Source organism: Carcharodon carcharias, chromosome 3 (assembly GCF_017639515.1).
Source record: "Carcharodon carcharias isolate sCarCar2 chromosome 3, sCarCar2.pri, whole genome shotgun sequence".
NCBI lineage: Eukaryota > Metazoa > Chordata > Chondrichthyes > Lamniformes > Lamnidae > Carcharodon > Carcharodon carcharias.
The window spans coordinates 7,636,572-7,663,721 of NC_054469.1; the positions used below are offsets into that span (position 1 = coordinate 7,636,572).

At 53.9% G+C, this 27,150-nt stretch overlaps 1 protein-coding gene across 1 annotated transcript in view; it reads left to right on the plus strand.

The window, feature by feature from the left end:
• The window catches only part of bop1 (BOP1 ribosomal biogenesis factor), a 188,915-nt gene that overhangs the window by 117,344 nt on the left and 44,421 nt on the right, over positions 1-27,150 (plus strand). Inside the window, exons 4-5 of the mRNA XM_041184195.1 lie at positions 11,756-11,910; positions 12,799-12,916. Of these exons, the coding sequence (XP_041040129.1) occupies positions 11,756-11,910; positions 12,799-12,916 (273 nt within the window). The remainder of the gene's footprint in view (positions 1-11,755; positions 11,911-12,798; positions 12,917-27,150) is intronic.

A 27,150-nucleotide genomic window follows, 5' to 3' on the forward strand; every position in this document is an offset into this window, starting at 1 on the left:
TCTCTCTTCGCCATCTCTCTCTCTTCCCCATCTCTCTCTCTTCCCATCTCTCTCTCTTCCCCATCTCTCTCTCTTCCCCATCTCTCTCTCTCTTCCCCATCTCTCTCTCTCTTCCCCATCACTCTCTCTCTCTTCCCCATATCCCTGTCTCCCCCATCTCTCTCTCTCTTCGCCATCTCTCTCTCTTCGCCATCTCTCTCTCTTCCCCATCTCTCTCTCTTCCCCATCTCTCTCTCTCTTCCCCATCTCTCTCTCTCTTCCCCATCACTCTCTCGCTCTCCCCATATCCCTGTCTCCCCCATCTCTCTCTCTCTTCGCCATCTCTCTCTCTTCGCCATCTCTCTCTCTTCCCCATCTCTCTCTCTTCCCCATCTCTCTCTCGCCCCCCCATCTCTCTCTCGCCCCCCCATCTCTCTCTCGCCCCCCATCTCTCTCTCGCCCCCCCATCTCTCTCTCGCCCCCCCATCTCTCTCTCGCCCCCCCATCTCTCTCTCGCCCCCCCATCTCTCTCTCGCCCCCCATCTCTCTCTCGCCCCCCATCTCTCTCTCGCCCCCCATCTCTCTCTCGCCCCCCATCTCTCTCTCGCCCCCCCATCTCTCTCTCGCCCCCCATCTCTCTCTCGCCCCCCATCTCTCTCTCGCCCCCCATCTCTCTCTCGCTCCCTTTCTCTCTCGCCCCCCCCTCTCTCTCTCTCGCCCCCATCTCTCTCTCGCTCCCCATCTTTCTCTCGCCCCCCATCTCTCTCTCGCCCCCCCATCTTCTCGCTCGCCCCCCCATCTCTCTCTCGCCCCCCCATCTCTCTCTCGCCCCCCCCATCTCTGCTCTCCTCGCCCCCCACATCCTCTCTCGCCCCCCCCATCTCTCTCTCGCCCCCCATCTCTCTCTCGCCCCCCCCATCTCTCTCTCTCGCCCCCCCATCTCTCTCTCGCCCCCCCTTCTCTCTCTCGCCCCCCCATCTCTCTCTCGCCCCCCCCATCTCTCTCTGCCCCCCTTCGCTCTCTCGCCCCCCCACATCTCTGCTCTCTCGCCCCCCCATCTCTCTCTCGCCCCCCCATCCTCTCTCTCCGCCCCCCATCTCTCTCTCGCCCCCCCCATCTCTCTCTCCGCCCCCCCCCCATCTCTCTCTCGCCCCCCATCTCGCTCTCTCCGCCCCCCCATCTCTCTCTCGCCCCCCCCATCTCTCTCTCTCGCCCCCCCATCTCTCTCTCCTCTCTCTCTCTCGCCCCCCCATCTCTCTCTCGCCCCCCATCTCTCTCTCGCCCCCCATCTCTCTCTCTCTCGCCCCCCATCTCTCTCTCGCCCCCCCATCTCTCTCGCCCCCCCATCTCTCTCTCGCCCCCCCCATCTCTCTCTCGCCCCCCCATCTCTCTCTCTCGCCCCCCCATCTCTCTCTCGCCCCCCCATCTCTCTCTCGCCCCCCCATCTCTCTCTCTCCCCCCCATCTCTCTCTCTCTCACCCATCTCTCTCTCTCTCACCCCCATCTCTCTCTCTCTCTCCCATCCCCATCACTCTCTCTCTCCCCCCATCTCTCTCTCTCTCTCTCGCCCCCCATCTCTCGCTCTCTCTCACCCCCCATCTCTCGCTCTCTCTCGCCCCCCATCTCTCGCTCTCTCTCGCCCCCCATCTCTCGCTCTCTCTCACCCCCATCTCTCTCTCTCACCACCATCTCTCTCTCTCCCCCCCATCTCTCTCTCTCTCCCCCCATCTCTCTCTCTCCCCCCCATCTCTCTCTCTCCCCCCCATCTCTCTCTCTCCCCCCCATCTCTCTCTCTCCCCCCCCCCATCTCTCTCTCTCCCCCCCCCATCTCTCTCTCTCCCCCCCCATCTCTCTCTCTCCCCCCCCATCTCTCTCTCTCCCCCCCATCTCTCTATCTCCCCCCCCATCTCTCTCTCTCCCCCCCCATCTCTCTCTCTCCCCCCCATCTCTCTCTCTCCCCCCCCCATCTCTCTCTCTCCCCCCCCATCTCTCTCTCTCCCCCCCCATCTCTCTCTCTCCCCCCCCATCTCTCTCTCTCCCCCCCCATCTCTCTCTCTCCCCCCCATCTCTCTCTCTCTCCCCCCCATCTCTCTCTCTCTCCCCCCCCATCTCTCTCTCTCTCCCCCCCATCTCTCTCTCTCTCCCCCCCATCTCTCTCTCTCTCCCCCCCATCTCTCTCTCTCTCTCCCTCCCTTTCTCTCTCTCTCTCTCCCTCCCTTTCTCTCTTTCTCTCTCCCCCACCTCTCTCTTTCTCTCTCCCCATCTCTCTCTCTCTTCCCCATCTCTCTCTCTCTCTTCCCCCCATCTCTCTCTCTCTCTTCCCCCCATCTCTCTCTCTCTCTTCCCCCCATCTCTCTCTCTTTCTCTCTCCCCATCTCTCTCTCTCTTCCCCCCATCTCTCTCTCTCTCTTCCCCCCACCTCTCTCTTTCTCTCTCCCCATCTCTCTCTCTCTTCCCCCCATCTCTCTCTCTCTCTCTCTTGCCCCCATCTCTCTCTCTCTTGCCCCCATCTCTCTCTCTCTTCCCCCCATCTCTCTCTCTCTCTTCCCCCCATCTCTCTCTCTCTCTTCCCCCCATCTCTCTCTCCCTCTTCCCCCCATCTCTCTCTCTCTCTTCCCCCATCTCTCTCTCTCTCTCTTCCTCCCATCTCTCTCTCTCTCTTCCTCCCATCTCTCTCTCTCTCTTCCCCCCATCTCTCTCTCTCTCTTCCCCCCATCTCTCTCTCTCTCTCTCTCCCCTTTCTCTTTCTCTCTCCCCTTTCTCTTTCTCTCTCCCCTTTCTCTTTCTCTCTCCCCTTTCTCTTTCTCTCTCCCCCTTTTCTCTCTCTCTCTCCCCCTTCTCTCTCTCTCTCTCCCCCTTCTCTCTCACTCTCTCCCCCATCTCTCTCTCTCTTTCTCCCCCATCTCTCTTTCTCTCTCCCCATCTCTCTCTTTCTCTCTCCCCATCTCTCTCTTTCTCTCTCCCCATCTCTCTCTCTCTTCCCCCATCTCTCTCTCTTCCCCCATCTCTCTCTCTTCCCCCATCTCTCTCTCTTCCCCCATCTCTCTCTCTCTTCCCCCATCTCTCTCTCTCTTCCCCCATCTCTCTCTCTCTTCCCCCATCTCTCTCTCTCTTCCCCCATCTCTCTCTCTCTTCCCCCATCTCTCTCTCTCTTCCTCCATCTCTCTCTCCCCCCTTTCTTTCTCTCTCCCCCCTTTCTTTCTCTCTCCCCCCTTTCTTTCTCTCTCCCCCCTTTCTTTCTCTCTCCCCCCATCTCTCCCTCTCTCTCCCCCATCTCTCTCCCTCTCTCTCCCCCATCTCTCTCCCTCTCTCTTCCCCCATCTCTCTCTTTCTCTCTCCCCCATCTCTCTTTCTCTCTCCCCCATCTCTTTCTCTCTCTTCCCCCATCTCTCTCTTTCTCTCTCCCCCCATCTCTCTCTTTCTCTCCTCCCATCTCTCTCCCTCTCCCCCAATCTCTCTCTCTCTCTTCCCCCATCTTTCTCTCTCTCTCTCCCACCCCCTCTCTATCCCTCTCCCCTCATCTCTTTCTCTCTCCCTCCTCATCTCTGGCCACTCACTCCCACCTCAGCCTCTCGCTCCCCTCCTCCCCCCATCCTGGCCTCTCGCGTCCCCACCTCTTTGGCTCCTCTTTCCACCCCACCCTCTCTCCCCTGCCCTTCTTTCTCCACTATGCCAGCCCCTCTCTCTCAGACCCCCCGCTTCTCTCGCCACCCACTCCCCCACTCCAATTCAACAATCAGGCAGCACCTTCCAAACCCACAGCCACTACCATCTAGAAGGACAAGAGCAGCAGATAGATGGGAGCACCACCATCTGGAAGTTCCCCTCCAAGTCACTCACCATCCTGACTTGCAAGTATATCACCGTTTCTTCACTGCCGCTAGGTCAAAATCCTGGAACTCCCTCCCTAACAGCGCTGTGGGTGTACCTACACCACATGGACTGCAGCGGTTCAAGAAGGCAGCTCACCACCACCTTCTCAAGGGCAACTAGGGATGGGCAATAAATGCTGGCCCAGCCAGCGAAGCCCACATCCCATGAATGAAAAAAATCCTCTCACTCGTCCCACTCCCTAGTCCCTCGGCCCCTCTTTTCCCCCTCTCGACACCCCGTTCCCCCTCTCTCACTCCCCTTCCCCTCTCTCGCTCCCCCCCTTCCCCTCTCTCGCTTCTCCATACCCACCCCACTCAGCCCCACCTCTCTCTTGCTGCTGCGGCCTTTTGGTGTTTGGCGAGTTGGAATGTGAGCTGCTGGGCTACATTTCATGGCAGCTTTACTGATTAGACGCTTGGTAATATTTCTCTGAAGTTTCAGTTCCCTCACAGGAAATTTCAAATTAGTGAGGGAGGTGATCGGTTACAGTTTGTCAGTAGGCGAACTGTCACACCTGACTTGTCTAAAACCAATCCAACACCCCCAATACTTCCCCCCACCACCCAAACTAAGGTCGGCTTCATTCTGTTCCTGTGATTCTGATTGCTGAGGGCTTCTAATACGGTGGCTCACATGTTATAAAACTATTTCTCCGTCGTAGTGTCATTCCCTTGAAGGATGCACCCCTGGGCTGGAGGCTGCTGCTCTGAAGTGCGTAAGCAGTGCTTATCATGTTTAATATTATTCCCCTTACCTGGCTTAAGGACGCCTCCCTCATGCTGACAATGGATCTCTCACTGTCAGCTGTGGCTCAGTGGGTAGCACTTGCACCTCAGGGTCAGTAGGCCGTGGGTTCGTGTCCCACTCCCAAGATTTGAGCTAATAATCTGAGCTGGCTGTTAAGTGTAGCTTGGGTTGGAGATGCTGCAAACAGCAGCTTTCATGGCGTCTGGATGGCCCAGCACAGTTTACAGTTAATGAAATCCGTTTTTTGAAATGCAGCCACCATTGTAATGTAGGAAGCATGGCAGCCAATTTGTGCACAGCAAGGTTCCAGAGCAGTAAGGATGTACACTGGAGGAGATTGCTTCACTAAGTTGGGACGTGGCGGTGTTCAGTAAGGAACACAATTTGGAAGTTAGACTGAAATGCTATTGTAATTATTAACATGTTTCAGTGGGACTCTTTGTAACCAAAATGGCTGCTTGATACCAGGTTTGAGTGATATTGAAGATATCAGAATAAAACAGGCTGAGGTGGGTCTGTGTGCTCGTGCATCCACACACCTGCCCCTTCTACAAAAGAGATGTCTCAAGACCATGACCAATCCATTATTGTCGGTCCACAGATCGCAAATGAAGGATTTGTTGTCTTGTCTTGCCTCTGCTCAAGGACTCCTGGGTGGTAGAAAGAGCAGAATCATTGTGGTAATGTGTACAGCGTGTCCCCGATTTGACACGGTGAGATTTCTTTTTCTCCTACTTGGGAGGAGATAAATCCTTGTGTATCTGAGGCCCTTTCCCCTGCTTTCACTGTCCTTCACATGCTGCCAGGGTAATGAATCCATGCCCCAGAGTAGGATAAAATTCACAAAGCATTTCCTGTGCATTAGATCATTGGCCTTTCTGGAACTGTTTGACCCTGACTTGAGAATGACTCTGGAAAATCGAAAGGTTGAGTTAAATGCGATGAGGTGAATCTGGCTCTGGAACCTCCCAGACTTGTGATCTTGTTAACTCTTCCCACACTGTTTACAAGGGACTGCATTTCCTGAAATAGTCGGAATTTTTTACTCCTCGCTAGGAATGGGACTGACGGTGCTGAATTTCCACTTTTAAAAAGATGGTGTGTTCTCTTCCACCCCACCTGACACCCAAGCTCACTCTCTCTCGCTCTCTCTCTTTTCTGAGTAATGGAGGCCATTCTGGACCTTGAGAAGAGACCGTGAGCTTCAGCAGGGTATTTGACCATTGGAGCCATACCTCACTTTCCAACATGCGCCACTGATTTACTTGTTTTGTTCCTGTCTCCCTCTCCCTAGCCCAGGGGCAGTTATGGTGTCCCAGCTATGTCTGCAAGCCCAGTGCTCATCTGGGAAATCTGCTGTTCCCTTGTCCTGTTTAGATACTCACCTAGATATTTATCTAGTGCCTTTAATGAAATAAAACTTGTCTCGAGTGCTTCACAGAGACCTGATAAAATAAAATATAAACTGGCTTATGGACAGCCTGATGCCAACTACTTAGAAAGCTTAACCAATTGATAATGGTGACCGTAACTAAAGCTGCTGACAACTAAACAGCTGTTGTTCACTAAATTGGCCCTTGGGATGAGGAGGCTGTCCTACGATGAGAGGCTGAGAAAATTAAGTCTATTTTCTGGAGTTTAGAAGAATGAGAGGCGATCTCATTGAAATGTGCAAGATTCTTAAGGGGCTTGCAAAGCTGAGAGATTGTTTCCGCTGATCGGGGAGTCTAAAACATGGGGGCACAGTCTCCAGATAAAAAGCTGAACATTTAGGACTGAGATAAGGAGAAATTACTTTACTCAAAATGTTGTGAAGGGCACCTGTTGCTCAAATTTTTGAGATAGCAAGTGGCTCGGGCCCTATTTACAAGATTGCGGCTAAGGCTAATCATATCACATGTGGAGCTGTAAGAATCCCACCGTGTATATTGACCTGTGAAGGTAGGCTCACAGTAGACCATAGTAGAGAATTCCCTGGCAGATTTCTCAACTAGTACGTCAAGGAGGAAGGCTCATTTGACTGCTCCATTTCATAAGTGAATTTGAGCATAGGATTGAGCCCATTAAGACATGTAGGAAATTGTTACATGCCGTTGCAAATTTGAATAAGCAAATATATCATCTGCATACACTGATCAGATCATTTCACACTGTCTATTCTGCAGACTCATGAATGGGCCTAAGGCCATCACTTTCGGCCCTGAAAAGTGCCCAGTTTACCTCAGGTTACCCTGGAAGGGCAAGGTATCTCAAAAATTTGAGCAAACAGGTGAAGCTCGCTGTTTCACGCTGCTACTATACAATAGCAACACGAGTGATATTTGTTGCTAGCAAGATACTGCCGTCAAGCCAATAAAATGTTCTGCCTGTCACATAAATGAGTCCTGTGGTGTATGAATCTCAGAGCCAGTGTGATGCTGGGTATGTAGGCCATATGTCCCAAAGACTGGCGGATCGTCTCAAACAGTTCGTCCCAGCCACTGTTCACAACAGGCAGGGTATAGACCATTTTCAACCAGCCCGTGCTTGCAAATCTCAAAACACAGTGTCCAACATTAGATGTGATCCCATGATTGGACAACATTTGTTAAATAATCCTCAGTGTGCTAAGAGTTATGCTGACAATCAACTTAAGATTGCCAATCGGGCTTGCAGTGTGGTGCATTGCATGTACTGAAAGCTACGTATATTAATACACGGGGCCTTGTTCTTTGCAGACAGAAAGAACATGTACACACATTGCACCTGTTTCAGCTAAATAAAATAAGAGACAGCCATTCGCTAATTCATTCCTCAGGGCAATGCCTTGACCAGAGTCAAGCTGCGTGGTTCACATTTCAAACAATACTTGACATTTAACTGTCAGTCACTATGAACTGGTGCATTCTCCATGGCAACGCCTCTGCCAATCAGAGTCCACTTGCCAGCACCCTCTTCTCATACAGTATAAATTGTTGTTCTCTTTCCATTTGGCACTCTTGCGAATTGTGCTGATGAATCCAAGACAAAAAGCTTTGACAAAAATGTCACTTTTTTCATCAGTACTCAAGTCTGTACTACCAAATGACTATTTGTGAATCTTAGTATTCTGTACCCAGAGGGTTGTGAATGCTCCATCAATGAATTCATTTAAGGCTGAACAGACAGATTTTTAGTCTCTGATGGGAATGGGCAGGGAAATAGAGTTGAAGCCCCAGATCAACCGTGATTGTATTGTATGGCGGAGCAGGCTCAAAGGGCCACATAATCTGTTTCTTGTCTTCTTGACAAATGGGCTTATTTTATTATTTATTATTGGGATTTGGACATGGCCGCTATTTATTATCTTCTGTAGTTGCCCGAGAAAGTGGCTTGATGCAACTCGGAGCAGTTAAGAATCAGCCACATTGGTGTCACACAAAGACCAGAGCCTGGGTAAGGATGTCAAGTTTCCTTCCCTCAAAGGGACAGTAGAAAACGTCACTCTGGCAACTTCCTGATCACTTTTACTGATACTGGCTTTTAACTTTGATTTTTTTTTAATAAGACTTAGTGCATGTGTGTGCACACAGCTTTGAAGTTAGCATGAAAAGTCGAGAAGGCTGTTTTAAAATGTCACTTGGGATCGTTTGGTTAGGCCTCGGCTGGAATAGTGTGTTCAATTTGGGGCACCATACTTTAGGAAGGACAGAAAGGCACCAAGAAGGTGCAGAGGAGATTTACAGGAATTCCAAAGATCAAGGCATCATCAAGACAACGTTTGGCCAAGTGTGGCAGCAAGGAGCTCTATCTTGTAAAATTGAAGTCAGTGGGAATCAGAGAAAACTCTCCACTGGTTGGAGCCATACCTAGCACAAAGGAAGTTGAAATAAAAACAGAAAATGCTGGAAAAACTCAGCAGCTCTGGCAGCGTCTGTGGAGCGAGAAGCAGAGTTACTGTTTCGAACCCAATATAACTCCTCTTTGGAACTGGCAGAGGAGATCAAGTGACAAATGTGTCATAGAACACAAGACAAAGAGAGTTGTAATGGCAGGAGTAAAGGAACAAAGCATTGGTCTAGAGTAAAAACAAAAAACTGCGGATGCTGGAAATCCAAAACAAAAAGGGAATTACTTGGAAAAACTCAGCAGGTCTGGCAGCATCGGCGGAGAAGAAAGGAGTTGAACAAAGGACTCGAAACACCAACTTTGTTCTTCTCCGCTGATGCTGCCAGACCTGCTGAGGTTTTTCCAGGTAATTGGTCTAGAGTAGGTGTTAATAGAGCAAATGTCAGCTGTGTCTGAAAGCAAAACGTGAGAACAAGATACAGACTGGCACTTTGTTTATTATTTATTCTTTCATGGGATGTGGGTGTTGCTGCAAGGCTAGTATTTGTTGCCCATCCCTAATTGCCCTTGAACTGAGTGGCTTAGTAGACCATTTCAGAGGGCAGTTAAGGGTCAAGCATGTTCCTGTGGGTCTGGAGTCACATGTAGGATAGGGCAGACCAGGTAAGGATGGCAGGTTTCCTAAAGGACATTAGTGAACCAGATGAGTTTTTACAACAATCGACAGTTTCATGGCCATTATGACTGAGACTAGCTTTCAATTCCAGATTTTATTAATTGAATTAAAAACTCCACCAGCTGTCATGGTGGGATTTGAAACTGTGTCCCCAGAGCATTAGCCATGGCCTCTAGATTACTAGTCCAGTGACATTGTCACTATACCACCATCTCCCCAACTAAGGGAGAAAAATACAGTATGGAGGACAGAGTTCATAGTCTGAAGTTGTTGAACTCAATGTTGAGTCCAGAAGGCTGTCAGTTGCCTAATCGAAAGATGAGATGTTGCTCCTCCAAATACTTCACTGGAACGTTGCAGCAGGACAAGGACAGATATCTGAGCATGAGAGAAAGGTGATGAATTGAAATGGCAAGCAACCAGGATGTTGGGGGCGTGCTTGTGGACTGAGTGGATGTGTTCTGCAAAGTGGTCACCCAGTCTGCAGTGTAGAGGAGACCACATTGTGAGCAGTGAATACAGTAGACAAAATTGGGGGGAGGCGATGGCGTAGTGGTATTGTCGCTGGGCTAGTAATCCAAAGACCCAGGGTAATACTTTGGAGACCTGGGTTCGAATCCCACCACAGCACACAGTGGAATTTGAATTCAATGAAAACCTGGAATTAAAAGTCTGATGATGACCATGAAACCATTGACGGTGGTTGTAAAAACCCATCTGGGTCACTAATGCCCTTTTAAGGAAGGAAATCTGTCATTCTTACCAGATCTGACCTACATGTGACTCCAGACCCACAGCAATGTGGTTGACTCTTAAATGCCCTGTGAAATTGGCAAAAAAGGAATGAAACTGGACGGTCAACCTGGCATCAACCTAGGCAACGACAATTTCAGCCCTGTTGACCCTCCAAAGTCCTCCTTACTAACATCTGGGGGTCAGTGCCAAAATTGGGAGAGCTGTCTCACAGGGTAGTCAAGCAACAGCCTGACATAGTCATCCTCACGGAATCATACCTTACAGGTAATGAATAGACACCACCATCACCATCCCACTAGCAGGACAGGCAGCACAGTGGTACACAGTCGGGAAAGAGTTGCCTTGGGAGTCCTCAAATTTGACACCAGACCCAATGAAATCTCATGGCATCAGGTTAAACGTGGGCAAGGAAACCTCCTGCTGATTACCATGTACTGCCCCCCCTCAGCTGATGAATCAGTGCTCCTCCATGTTGAACAACACTTGGAGGAAGCACTGAGGGTAGCAAGGACACAGAATGTATTCTGGGTGGGGGGGCTTCAGTGTCCATCACCAAGAATGGTTCGGTAGCACGACTACTGACTGAGCTGGCCGAATCCTAAAGGACATACCGGCTAGACTGGGTCTGTGGCAGGTGGTGAGGGAAAAACATACTTGACCTCATCCTCACCAACCTACCTGCCGCAGATCTATCTATCCATGACAGTATCGGTAGGAGTGACCACCACACAGTTGTTGTGGAGATGAAGTCCTGCCTTCACATTGAGGATACCCTCCATCGTATTGCGTGGCACTACCACCATGCTAAATGGGATAGATTTCGAACAGATCTAGCAACTCAAGGCTGGGCACCCATGAGGTGCTATGGGCCATCAGCAGCAGAGTCCTCAGATACTGAAGCAGTCCATGTCCAAATGCAGCAAGACCTGGACAGTATCCAGGCTTGGGCTGACAAGTGGCAAGTAATATTCACGCCACATAAGTGTCAGGCAATGACCATCTCCAAAAAGAGATAATCTAACTGTCGCCCCTTGATGTTCAATGGCATTACCATCAATGAATCTGCCACTATCAACATCCTGGGGGTTGCCTTTGACCAGAAACTGAACTGGACCAGCCATATAAATACTGAGGCTACAAGAAGAGGTCAGAAGCTAGGAATCCTGCACCAAGCAACTCACCACCTGACTCCCCAAAGTCTGTCCACCATCTACAAGGCACAAAACAGGAGTGTGATGAAATACTGTCCACTTGCTTGGATAAATGCAGGTCCAACAACACCCAAGAAACTCAACATCATCAGGACAAAGTAGCCTGCTTAACTGGCACTCCATTCACCACCTTAAACATTCACTCCCTCCACCACCAACGCACAGTGGCAGCGGTGTGTACTATATGGAAGACGCACTGCGGCATCTCACCAAGGCTCCTTCGACAGCACCTTCCAACCTGCAGCCTTGACCACCTAGAGGACAAGGCCAGCAGACACATGGGAACACCTCCACCTGCAAGTTCCCCTCCAAGTCACACACCATCCTGACTTGGAACTAGTATTACCATTCTTTCACTGTTATTGGGTCAAAATCCTGGCAAGGCCAGGAAAGTGGGACTAATTGGATATCTCTTTCAAAAATCCAGCACAGGCTCAATGGGCTGAATGCTAAGTGTCATTCAATGTTTCAACTAGTCAATGAGTTTCTTCAAGTTTGAAGTCCAGGACTCTGAGCAGTATAGAAAATCTGTTTTGTTAATTAAGCTCTGCAGCTTCTGTTGTAGACCTACTGTGCTTTGAATAGATGTAAAATGGTAACGGCTGTTTTTCTCTGCCATCGTTTGGTTTTTAGTTAAGGTCATCAGTCAGCAATGCACATTTACTTGAATGAAATTAAATGTCTTTTGCTCAATATTTATTTGCAGGATATCCGGAATACTGTGGGCAATATCCCTATAGAGTGGTACAAGGACTATCCACACATCGGCTATGATCTGGACGGAAAGAAAATCTACAAACCAATCCGAAATAAAGATGAGCTAGATGAATTCTTGGATAAGATGGAAAACCCAGATTATTGGTATGGAGTATGAGAAAACTGCTGTTGGTGGGTGGGGGGTTGCCATGGTCGTGGTGGTTTGAATTTTGAACATGTCTCTGGTTTTGATGATTTGAGTGAGTTGTTGTCTGTCTCCCAATTAATCACAGAATCACACAGTGCAGAAGAGGCCCTTTGGCCCATCGAGTCTGCACCTACCTAATCCCATTTACCAGCACTTGGCCCATAGCCTTGAATGTTATGACGTGCCATGTGCTCATTAAGCTGTTCATAAATTCATCCCATCACAGCTTGAAGCATTGAACCATTTATTTTATATACAAAAGGGCTGAATTGAAGTCAGTCCCCAGGTTAACGGTCTTAATTTTGAACATGTTCTTTGGGCAAATTTAATGGGGGAATCATCAACTTGGGCCCCTCCTATTGATTAGGGTCTCCCATTTAAGAGTGAAATCAGGAGACATTTTTTCTCTGAGTCATTCATCTGTCCCTTTCCCAGAGAGCAGCGGCTAGGTCACTGAAGACCTTCAAGGCTGAGTTACACAGATTTCTGATCAACAAGCGAGTTGAGGGTTATGGGGGACGGATTGCAAAGTGGAATTAAGATCATGGTGGATCTGGGGGTGGCCTTCTTGAATGGTGGAGCATGATCAAGGGACTTAATGGCCTCCTCCTCCTAATTCTTGTGGTTGCCTACAGTGCCGTTCCTGTTTTTGCCCTATGCACATGTCCTATTGGTTGCCTTTGGTGCTCCTCCTTTGGAATGGCTAAGGCTTCAGATTGATAGAGTGCGGGATAGCCTGATTAACAAAGGGCTAGTGAAGGAGGTGAGAGACTTCTGCTATTTATCATTTGCTAGTCTTTTTCCAACACCATTGTTTTCTCCCCTCCCTCCTGCATAACCCATAGGCGCACCATTCCAGATAAGATGACTGGCACTGAAATTCGCCTAACTGACGAACAGATAGATCTCGTCCACAGGATCCAGAAGGGACAGTACGGAGATGCCAAGTTTAATCCATATGAGGTGGGAATATTTGATTTCCAAACTATCCGTCACCCTCAGTATAAACACAAACTTCCTGGATTTAGTTGTAAATGAAACAAGTACATTATAAATTTCTGATTTTGGTGCTGCAACCAGGACAGAGAATGGGGCACAAAACTGTGCTGCAGGTGCAAATCTTGTACATTCATACTTACAGTCACTGGGTCGCCTACAGCATGTCTCAGGAAGCAATGCTCATCTATGCTTGCATTGAGGAAAATTGATGGGACAGCGTAGCTTTACTCTATATCTAGCCCTGTGCTGTACCTGTCCTGGGAGTGTTTGATGGGGGACAGTGTAGAGTGAGCTTTACTCTGCATCTAACCCTGTGCTGTACCTGTCCTGGGAGTGTTTGATGGGGACAGTGTAGAAGGACCTTTACTCTGTATCTAACCCCGTGCTGTACCTCTCCTGGGAGTGTTTGATGGGGACAGTGTAGAAGGAGCTTTACTCTGTATCTCACCCCGTGCTGTAACTGTCCTGGGAGTGTTTGATGGGGGCAGTGTAGCTTTACTCTGTATCTAACCCTGTGCTGTACCTGTCCTGGGAGTGTTTGATGGGGACAGTGTAGAAGGAGCTTTACTCTGTATCTAACCCCGTGCTGTACCTGTCCTGGGAGTGTTTGATGGGGACAGTGTAGAGGGAGCTTTACTCTGTATCTAACCCCATGCTGTACCTCCCCTGGGAGTGTTTGATGGGGACAGTGTAGAGGGAGCTTTACTCTGTATCTAACCCTGTGCTGTACCTGTCCTGGGAGTGTTTGATGGGGACAGTGTAGAGGGAGCTTTACTCTGTATCTAATCCCGTGCTGTACCTGCCCTGGAAGTGTTTGATGGGGACAGTGTAGAGGGAGCTTTACTCTGTATCTAACCCCGTGCTGTACCTGTCCTGGGAGTGTTTGATGGGGACAGTGTAGAGGGAGCTTTACTCTGTATCTAACCCCGTGCTGTACCTGTCCTGGGAGTGTTTGATGGAGACAGTGTAGAGGGAGCTTTACTCTGTATCTAATCCCGTGCTGTACCTGCCCTGGGAGTGTTTGATGGGGACAGTGTAGAGGGAGCTTTACTCTGTATCTAACCCCGTGCTGTACCTGTCCTGGGAGTGTTTGATGGGGACAGTGTAGAGGGAGCTTTACTCTGTATCTAACCCTGTGTTGTACCTGTCCTGGGAGTGTTTGATGGGGACAGTGTAGAGGGAGCTTTACTCTGTATCTAACCTGTGATATGCATGGCCAAGGGGTGTTTGAGTCTGTGTGGAGAGCTGTTGTGTATCTGTCATTGGATGATGGAATTTCACAGCATAGAAAGAGGCCATTGGAGGCCAGCAGTCAGATAGAACTACCCATTAAATCCTTTTCCCCATGGACCTGCCACCTAAAAACTATAGTGTGATTTGTTCTAATACAGTCTTTGACACCCTAGCAACCCTCCTCCTCTTTAAAAAATCTCACCGCTCCCTCTGTTTTTTGTGATAATCCTAAATTTATTCCTTTTAGTTACCGACTCACTGATCAGCCCGAATAGTTTGCCCGGTTTACAGATCCTTTCCTAATCAGATCTCCTATTAATGTTATAGCAAATATGGCCCCTATATTGCTCAGTCTTTTTTTCTCCCTTTCTGTCTTTCTTTTTCTTTCTCTCTTTGTCTCTCCCTCCCTCTGTCTTTCTCTGTCTCTTTCACTTGCTTGTGCTCTCTCCCGCTTGCTCGCTCACTCTCTATCCCGCTTGTTCACTCGCTGTCCCTTTTGCCCCCTGGCTCACCTGCTGTCCCTTTTGCCCGTTGGCTCACCCTCTGGCTCGCCCGTTGTCCCTCTCGCACCCTGGCTCACTCGCCCGCTGTCCCTCTCGCCCGCAGTCCCTCTCGCACCCTGGCTCACTCGCTGTCCCTTTTGCCCACTGACCCTTTATTTTCTCCTCATCACATTCCTGGCATCTTAATGAATCCCTTCTGCACCCTCTCTATAATCTTGACATCCTCCCTGAAGTAGGATTCCCAATGCTAGTTCTTTTAGAGCTGGAAGTTTTCCATTCCTAGAATTGATGTTACTTATTAAGTCATTAGATTAAGTAATAAGGCATAACCAGGCTACTGGGACTTTGTCATCTATTCAACCAGTAGCATCCAAATCCTTTGTGCCCACATTCATTTTCTGCCCTTTCCTTTAACCACCGATCTAATCAATTTTAAAATGCTGACATGCCCTCTGCTTCAATCGATAACTCTGGATATACATTTCATGGCCCCGCAGTAACTGAAAGTGATCAGAATTTTCTCAATTCCTCTCTGGAGTTTTAGGTGAATCAGGTGCAGTGGAGCTTGTGCTATTCTGCTGTAGTACAGGTGTCTGCCACTAGGGGCTGTTGGTGAGCTGTGAAAGTATTGAGGCACATTGTCCTGAATATGTGGCCCCGTTTATTATCAGTAGTCCTGAATTTTTGGGAACAGGAGCAAGCCTGCCTGTTTCAATAATGTTTTATACATTGTCTACTTCAACGTCCCTTTTCAATGACATACTCCACATCACTGATCTGGGTGAAACTATCTTCCCAATTTCCCTTTTAACTGATTTACTGGTAACTTCCTTACCATCCACCTACCACCTTCTTTTCCTCTCTTCTGTATGACCCCCCCCCACCCCCCCCCAACTCCACCTCCAGCTCCTCTTTGTTTAAATTGCATCCCCTTGATGTGCAGACCCACATCATAGAATCTTGCAGCACAGGAGAGACCATTTGGCCCATCGTGTCTAGGTTACCTCTTTGAAAGATCTATCCAATTAGTTCCCAGTCTTTCCCTAGAGCCCTACAAACCATTTTATGAGATGTTAAGGTCATTGGCCCGGCCAGCATTTATCGCCCATCCCCATTGCCTTTGAGAAGGCGGTGGTGGTGGTGAGCCACCACATTGAATTTTGATGTGAACGGTACTATCACAGCTGTTAGGTTCACTCCTAGTTGACCTGAGGGCTTTAAGAGCTACCTCAGGGCTCCCCGTTGTGGGACAGGGGTCCCATTGTTGGTCCTGCCCCAGGAGGGGTGGCTGGTCCTTCGTTGGAGAGCATTGATGAAGCACATGAGGTTTTCCCCACAATCCAGCAGCAAATACCGACCCTGATTTATAACAAGGCCTTTAATGTGGGCAAATGCCCCAAGCTGCTTCCCAGAGGTACAGTCAGAAACGGGGCCACTGAGGTAAAGGAGCTGTAGAGGGATGGCCCCTGACTTGTTCGAAGAGGTGGGTTTTAAATAAAAGAGAACAACTAAGGGTTTGGGGGAGGGATAGTGTGGTGCATTGATAGCTGAAAACACAGCCATCAATGGGGCATAGGGAAGGAGACAGATGCCTCCAAACTATGTGTCCCAGCAATGGAGAGTTTTTGCAGGGGTAGGGATGGAGGAGGTTACATCGATTGGAAGGAGTGAGGCTGAGAGAATCTCAACAAGTGGCTGACAACTTTAAATTTAGGCAGTGAGGAATTTGAAGCTGATGTTGGACAGTGAGAGTGTGAGGAATAGATAATTGGTGCCTTGGGGTGAGGTGGGACATGGGCATCAGTATCTGGTCTACTAGTAGCCCACGAATTGCTGGCTTTATTGAATTTGGTTTCTAAGCTACATTTGGGTTGCAAGTCCAGCATCACAGGGCTACTGCGGGGGTTTTCTAGAGTATATGTGTGTCATTAGATTGTAGCTGCAGCACCCTTCTGCCTCCTGAAAGCACAAAAGGGAAATTAAATGAACAAATCAAGGCCTTGGAAAAGGTGTAGAGATTTCCCAGAATTAAATCTAGTGCTGAGACATATTGATGATGTGGAGAGACGGGAGGAGCTGGAGTTATTCTCCTTTTGAGCAAAGGATAGAGGGAGATTTTTATGCAGATGTTGAAAATCTTTGAGCCTTTTGATAGACTAAATGAGGAGAAACTGCTTGCAGTGGCAGGAGGGTTGAGAACTAGTGGACATCGATATAAGGTAATCGATAAAAGAACCAGCTGGGGAGGTGAAGAGGAGTTTTTTTCTATGTGGTGAGTTGTGACTTGGAATGTGCTGCCTGAAAGAGCGGTCAAACAGATTCAATAGTAACTTTCTAAAGGGAATTAAATAAATACTTGACATGTTATAGCCGGGGAGAAGTGGTAGAATGGTTCCCCTCCCTTTCCACTTCTCAGGTGACTGCAACATGTGTTTTTAAAGAGTTTGTTTGTCAATTTAGTGAATATCTAACTGTTTAAGTGCTGTGACTGTAAAAGACACACAGAGAGGCTTTCTTGTAAGTTTTATAAGAAAAGGAAATGGTATTTATTGCCCTTAACTAATGTAGATAAAAAATAAAAATAACACTCCAACTCACAGATGCACCCGAGAGAGAGACAGACTCATGGGCATCGACCCACGTACACACTGACACACGCACACACCGACCCACGTACACACCGACCCACGCACACACCGACCCACGCACACACCGACCCACGCACACACCGACCCACGCGCTCACCGACCCACGTGCTCACCGACCCACGTGCTCCCCGACCCACGTGCTCACCGACCCACGTACACACCGACCCACGTACACGCCAACACACGCACACACCGACCCACGCACACACCGACCCACGTACACACCGACCCACGTACACACCGACCCACGGGTTCACCGACCCACGTAAACACCGACCCATGTAAACACCGACCCACGGGTTCACCGACCCACGTACACACTAACACATGGGCTCACCGACCCACGTAAACACCGACCCACGTAAACACCGACCCACGGGTTCACCAACCCACGGGTTCACCGACCCACGGGTTCACCGACCCACGGGTTCACCGACCCACGTACACACCAACACACGGGCTCACCGACCCACGGGTTCACCGACACACGTACACGCCAACACACGCACACGCCGACCCACGTACACACCGACCCACGTACACACCGACCCACGTACACACCGACCCACGTGCACACCGACCCACGTACACACGGTCCCACGGGCTCACCGACCCACGCACACTCCGACCCACGCGCACACCGACCCACGCGCACACCGACCCACGCGCATACCGACCCACGCGCTCACTGACCCACGTACACACCGACCCACGCGCTCACTGACCCACGTACACACCGACCCACGTGCTCACCGACCCACGTACACACCGACCCACGTGCACACCGACCCACGTGCACACCGACCCACGTGCTCACCTACCCACGTGCTCACCTACCCACGTGCTCACCGACCCACGTACTCACCTACCCACGTGCTCACCTACCCACGTGCTCACCTACCCACGTGCTCACCGACCCACGTACTCAAGAACCCACGTGCACACTGACCCACGTGCACACTGACCCACGTGCACACTGACCCACGTGCACACTGACCCACGTGCACACTGACCCACGTGCACACTGACCCACGTGCACACTGACCCACGTGCACACTGACCCACGTGCACACCAACCCACGTACACAATGACCGACAGGCTCAACGACCCACGCACACACCGACCCATGGGCACACTGACCCACGTGCGCACCGACCCACGGGCGCACCGACCCACGGGCGCACCGACCCACGGGCGCACCGACCCACGGGCTCACCGACCCACGGGCACACCGACCCACATACACACCGACCAACGCACACACCGACCAACGCACACACCGACCAACGCACACACCGACCAACGCACACACCGACCAACGCACACACCGACCAACGCACACACCGACCAACGCACACATTGACCCACTCACACACCGACCCACGTACACAGCGACCCACGGGCTCACCGACCAATGTACACACTGACACACGTACACACCGCCCCACGCACATACCACCCCACGGGCTCACCGACCCACGCACACGCCCGACCCACGGGCACACCGACCCACGGGCACACCGACCCACGGGCACACCGACCCATGGGCGCACCGACACATGGGCGCACCGACCCACGGGCGCACCGACCCACGGGCGCACCGACCCACGCACACACCGACCCACGCACACACCGACCCACGCACACACCGACCCACGCACACACCGACCCACGCACACACCGACCCACGCAGACACCGACCCACGGGCTCACCGACCCACGCACACACCGACCCACGGGCGCACCGACCCACGCACACACCGACCCACGCACACACCGACCCACGCAGACACCGACCCACGCAGACACCGACCCACGCAGACACCGACCCACGGGCTCACCGACCCACGGGCACACCGACCCACGCACACACAGACCCACGCACACACCGACCCACGGGCTCACCGACCCACGCACGCACCGACCCACGCACGCACCGACCCACGCACGCACCGACCCACGGGCTCACTGACCCACGTACACACCGACCCACGTACACACCGACCCACGGGCTCACTGACCCATGTACACACTGACCCACGTACACACTGACCCACATACACACCGACACACGCACACGCCGACCCACGGGCTCACCGACCCACCTTTGCACCGACCCATGCACTCACCGACCCACAGGCTCACCGACCCACGCACACACCGACCCACGTACACACCGACCCACGTACACACCGACCCACGTACGCACCGACCAACGCACACACCAACCCACGGGCTCACCGACCCACGTACAAACCGACCCACGTACACAGCGACCCACATACACAGCGACCCACGGGCTCACCGACCCATGGTCTCACCGACCCACGTACACACCGACCCACGGACTCACCGACCCACGGGCTCACCGACCCACGCACACACCGACCAACGCACACACCGCCCCACGCACACACCGCCCCACGCACACACCGCCCCACGCACACACCGCCCCACGGGCTCACCAACCCACGCACACACCGACCCACGGGCGCACCGACCCACGGGCGCACCGACCCACACACACACCGACCCACGCACACACCGACCCACGGGCGCACCAACCCATGCACACACCGACCCACGCACACACTGCCCCACGCACACACCGCCCCACGCACACACCGCCCCACGCACACACCGCCCCACGGGCTCACCGACCCACGCACACACCGACCCACGGGCGCACCGACCCACGGGCGCACCGACCCACGGGCGCACCGACCCACACACACACCGACCCACGCACACACCGACCCACGGGCGCACCGACCCACACACACACCGACACACGCAGACACCGACCCACGCAGACACCGACCCACGCAGATACCGACCCACGCAGACACCGAACCACGGGCTCACCGACCCACGGGCACACCGACCCATGCACACACCGACCCATGCACACACCGACCCACGGGCTCACCGACCCACGCACGCACCGACCCACGTACACACCGACCCACGGGCTCACTGACCCACGTACACACTGACCCACATACACACCGACACACGCACACACCGACACACGCACACGCCGACCCACGGGCTCACCGACCCACGCACACACCGACCCACGCACACACCGACCCACGCACACACCGACCCACGGGCTCACCGACCCACGGGCTCACCGACCCACGCACACACCGACCCACGCACACACCGACCCACGCACGCACCGACCCACGGGCTCACCGACCAACGCACACACCAACCCACGGGCTCACCGACCCACATACACACCGACCCACGTACACAGCGACCCACGTTCACTGCGACCCACGTGCACAGCGACCCACGGGCTCACCGACCCACGGGCACACCGACCCACGGTCTCACCGACCCACGTACACACCGACCCACGGGCTCACCGACCCACGCACACACCGACCCACGCACACACCGACCCACGCACACACCGACCCACGCACACACCGACCCACGTACACACCGACCCACGCACACACCGACCAACGCACACACCGACCCATGCACACACCGACCCATGCACACACCGACCCACGCACACACCGACCCACACACACACCGCCCCACGGGCTCACCGACCCACGCAGACACCGACCCACGCACACACCGACCCACGCGCACACCGACCCACGGGCACACCGACCCACGTGCGCACCGACCCACGTGCGCACCGACTCACGGGCTCACCGACCCACGGGCACACCGACCCACATGCACACTGACCAACGCACACACTGACCAACGCACACACCGACCAACGCACACACCGACCAACGCACACACCGACCAACGCACACACCGACCAACGCACACACCGACCAACGCACACACCGACCAACGCACACATTGACCCACTCACACATTGACCCACTCACACATCGACCCACGTACACAGCGACCCACGGGCTCACCGACCAACGTACACACCGACCCACGTACACACCGCCCCACGCACACACCGCCCCACGCACACACCGCCCCACGGGCTCACCGACCCACGCACACACCGACCCACGGGCGCACCGACCCACGGGCGCACCGACCCACGGGCGCACCGACCCACGCACACACCGACCCACGTAGACACCGACCCACGGGCGCACCGACCCACGGGCTCACCGACCCACGGGCACACCGACCCACGCACACACAGACCCACGCACACACCGACCCACGGGCACACCGACCCACGCACACACAGACCCACGCACACACCGACCCACGGGCTCACCGACCCACGCACGCACCGACCCACGCACGCACCGACCCACGCACACACCGACCCACGTACACACCGACCCACGTACACACCAACCCACGGGCTCACCGACCCACGTACACACTGACCCACATACACACTGACCCACATACACACAGACACACGCACACACCGACACACGCACACGCCGACCCACGGGCTCACTGACCCACCTTTGCACCGACCCACGCACACACCGACCCACGCACACACCGACCCACGGGCTCACCGACCCACGGGCTCACCGACCCACGGGCTCACCGACCCACGTACACACCGACCCACGTACGCACCGACCCACGGGCTCACCGACCAACGCACACACCAACCCACGGGCTCACCGACCCACGTACAAACCGACCCACGTACACACCGACCTACGTACACAGCGACCCACGGGCTCAGCGACCCACGGTCTCACCGACCCACGGTCTCACCGACCCACGGGCTCACTGACCCACGGGCTCACCGACCCATGCGCACACCGACCAACGCACACACCGCCCCACGCACACACCGCCCCACGCACACACCGCCCCACGGGCTCACCGACCCACGCACACACCGACCCACGCGCGCACCGACCCACGGGCGCACCGACCCACGGGCGCACCGACCCACGCACACACCGACCCACGGGCGCACCGACCCACGGGCTCACCGACCCACGGGCTCACCGACCCACGGGCACACCGACCCACGCACGCACCGACCCACGGGCGCACCGACCCACGGGCGCACCGACCCACGGGCTCACCGACCCACGCACGCACCGACCCACGCACACACCGACCCACGGGCTCACTGACCCACGTACACACTGACCCACATACACACCGACACACGCACACACCGACACACGCACACGCCGACCCACGGGCTCACCGACCCACCTTTGCACCGACCCACGCACACACCGACCCACGCACACACCGACCCACAGGCTCACCGACCCACGGGCTCACCGACCAACGCACACACCGACCAACGCACACACCGACCAACGCACACACCGACCCACGTACACACCGACCCACGTACACACCGACCCACGGGCGCACCGACCCACGGGCTCACCGACCAACGGACACACCGCCCCACGCACACTCCGCCCCACGCACACACCGCCCCACGCACACACCGCCCCACGCACACACCGACCCACGGGCTCACCGACTCACGGGCTCACCTACCCACGGGCTCACCGAACCACGTACACACCAACCCACGGGCTCACCGAACCACGTACACACCGACCCACGGGCGCACCGACCCATGGGCTCACCGGCCCACCCACACACCAACCCTCGCACACACCGACCCACGCCCACACCGACGCACGCCCACACCGACGCACGGGCTCACCGACCCATGTACACACCGACCCACACACACACCGACGCACGGGAGCACCGACCCACCTTTGCACTGACCCACGCACACACCGACCCACATACACACCGACCCACGGGCTCACCGACCCACGGGCTCACCGACCCACGGGCTCACCGACCCACGTACACACCGACCCACGTACGCACCGACCCACGGGCTCACCGACCAACGCACACACCAACCCACGGGCTCACCGACCCACGTACAAACCGACCCACGTACACACCGACCTACGTACACAGCGACCCACGGGCTCAGCGACCCACGGTCTCACCGACCCACGGTCTCACCGACCCACGGGCTCACTGACCCACGGGCTCACCGACCCATGCGCACACCGACCAACGCACACACCGCCCCACGCACACACCGCCCCACGCACACACCGCCCCACGGGCTCACCGACCCACGCACACACCGACCCACGCGCGCACCGACCCACGGGCGCACCGACCCACGGGCGCACCGACCCACGCACACACCGACCCACGGGCGCACCGACCCACGGGCTCACCGACCCACGGGCTCACCGACCCACGGGCACACCGACCCACGCACGCACCGACCCACGGGCGCACCGACCCACGGGCGCACCGACCCACGGGCTCACCGACCCACGCACGCACCGACCCACGCACACACCGACCCACGGGCTCACTGACCCACGTACACACTGACCCACATACACACCGACACACGCACACACCGACACACGCACACGCCGACCCACGGGCTCACCGACCCACCTTTGCACCGACCCACGCACACACCGACCCACGCACACACCGACCCACAGGCTCACCGACCCACGGGCTCACCGACCAACGCACACACCGACCAACGCACACACCGACCAACGCACACACCGACCCACGTACACACCGACCCACGTACACACCGACCCACGGGCGCACCGACCCACGGGCTCACCGACCAACGGACACACCGCCCCACGCACACTCCGCCCCACGCACACACCGCCCCACGCACACACCGCCCCACGCACACACCGACCCACGGGCTCACCGACTCACGGGCTCACCTACCCACGGGCTCACCGAACCACGTACACACCAACCCACGGGCTCACCGAACCACGTACACACCGACCCACGGGCGCACCGACCCATGGGCTCACCGGCCCACCCACACACCAACCCTCGCACACACCGACCCACGCCCACACCGACGCACGCCCACACCGACGCACGGGCTCACCGACCCATGTACACACCGACCCACACACACACCGACGCACGGGAGCACCGACCCACCTTTGCACTGACCCACGCACACACCGACCCACATACACACCGACACACGCACACACCGACACACGTACACACCGACCCACGGGGGCACCAACCCACGGGCTCACCGACCCACGTACACACCCATCCACGGGCGCACCGACCCACGAGCTCACCGACCCACGCACACACCGACCCACGCACGCACCGACCCACGCACGCACCGACCCACGGGCGCACTGACCCACGCACACACCGACCCACGCACACACCAACCCACGTACACACCGACCCAAGCACACACCGACACACGCACACACCGACCCACAGGCACGCCGACCCACGCACACACTGACCCACGCACACACCGACCCACGGGCTCACTGGCCCACGCCCACTCCGACCCACGCCCACTCCGACCCACGCCCACTCCGACCCACGCCCACACCGACCCACGCGCACACCGACCCACGCGCACACCGACCCACGCGCACACCGACCCACGCGCACACCGACCCACGCGCACACCGACCCACGCGCTCACCGACACACGTGCTCACCGACCCTTGTACACACCGACCCACGGGCTCACCAACCCACGTACACACTGACCCACGGGCTCACCGACCCACGTACACACAAGTTACAAGGAATGTCCAAAAGAAAGTCAGCCATATACATACAGATCCTGTCGATTGATGCATTGGATGATTTCAGGTCGAGTTCGGTAACTTTTCTGGATTCTGCACGGGGATGATTTAAAGCCTTAACAAATGATCCATGTCTTTTCCTCTAAGGCGGCAGTTGGTTGGTTTATCTTGAAGATGCTGCCTGCAATGTTTGGCTGTCTAGATACAGGCTTATCTGGGCGGGGTGGGGAGAGAGGTGGACCACAAGTTCTCTTCTCGCTGCTCATGGTTTGCCTGACTCCCACTCTGGGAAAGCAGTTTCTTTTCTTGATACAAAGGGTTAGCTTGCTATCATGTGACTTCCATTCACAAACTGACCAGTTACTAAATGTGGTCACAGCAAACCGGGGGACCTTCATCCCAGGCCCATTGTTTAAAATGATTAGATTAAATGGTCAGTGGAGCCCCCTTCTCAGCTGGTCCGTTGTTCAAAGTGATTCAATTTAACAGACTGGAGTATGTTATGACAGAGAGATTTTGTTTTGTTTTTGTTTTATGTTATAACAGGTTATGTCTGGATGCCTGTGAATAGTTCAGGGAATGGCCAATTCAGACTCATTTAGTCTGAGTACCCTTGTGGGCTACTTACAGCAGCACAACTCCATTGTGATTTGCACGGTTAATTTATGTAAATGTTTGGCCATCTTATGACCTTTTTAGGTTACCTAAAACATTGTCAGTCACAGAATTCTAATGGCACAGAAGGAGATTATTCGGCCCATCACATCTGCACCAGCTTGCCAAATGAGCGTTTAGACTCAGTGCCATTGCCCTGCCTTTTCCCTGTATCCCTGCACGTTGTTTCTATTCAAATAATCATCTAATGCCCTCTCGAATGCCCCGATTGAACCTGCCTCCACCACACTTCCAGGCAGCGCATTCCAGACCCGAACTACTCGTTGTGCGATAAAGTTTTTCAGTCTTTTTAAAACTCCTGTGGTTTCAGCCTACTCAGTAAATAAAATCATTCTTGAAGTAAAACATGGTTTTATAACAGAAGGAAAAACAATTGCAGAGATATGGAGAAAGAGCAGGAGATGGGACTAATAAGATAGCGCTTTCAAAGAGCTAGCACAGGCACAATGGGCCTGGAGGGAAGGGTAAAACTCCAAGAAGCATGACTAATGGGAAACAAAGCAGCAGGTTAGCTTGTGGGGGGGTGGATTCAACTTCATGGAAAATTATGAAAACTCTGAAAAGAAAGGAGAGCCCATGAGAGGCTATTAAAGTCTCCAGAACACAAAAAAGGACAGAGTGTTTGGAAAGGGCTAGGAATCTAACTTCAAGCATATCAGATAAAGGGACGACAGTGAGAAAGGGGACGGGAAATACAGGACTGAAGGTGTTGTATCTGAATGCACGCAGTATATGAAATAAGGTAAATGAGCTTGTGGTGCACATTGAAATTGGCAGGTATGAGGTGGTGGGCATCGCGGAGACATGGCTGTAAAGGGATCAGGACTGGGAGCTAAATATCCAAGGATATACATCCTATTGAAAAGATAGGCAGGTTGGCAGAGGGGGTGGGGTTGCTTTGTTAGTAAGAAATGAAATTAAATCGATAGCAAGAAATGATGTAGAGTCAGATGATGTAGAATCTGTGTGGGTGGAGTTGAGGAACAGCAAAGGTAAAAAAAACCATAATGGGAGTTATGTACAGGCCTCCGAACAGTTGTCAGGATGTGGGGCACAAGATACACCAGGAGATAGAAAAGGTGTGTAAGAAATGCAAGGTTACAGTGATCATGGGGGATTTCAATATGCAGGTGGACTGGGAAAATCAGGTTGGTAGTGGATCCCAAGGAAAGGAATTTGTGGAATGTCTATGAGATGGCTTTTTGGAGCAGCTTGTGGTGGACCTCACTAGGGAACAGGCAATTCTAGATTTAGTGATGTGTAATGAGGCAGATTTGATAAGGGAGCTTAAGGTGAAGGAACCCTTAGGAGGAAGTGACCATAATATGATAGAATTTACCCTGCAATTTGAGAGGAAAAAGCTGGAATCAGATGTAACGGTATTACAGTTGAACAAAGGCAACTACAGAGGCATGAGGGAGGAGCTGGCCAGAATTGACTGGGAGATGAGCCTAGCAGGAAAGACAGTAGAACAGCAATGGCAGGAGTTTCTGGGAGTAATTTGGGAGACACAGCTAAAATTCATCCCTAGGAAGAAGAAGCATACTAAAGGGAGGACGAGGCAACCATGGCTGACAAGGGAAGTCAAGGA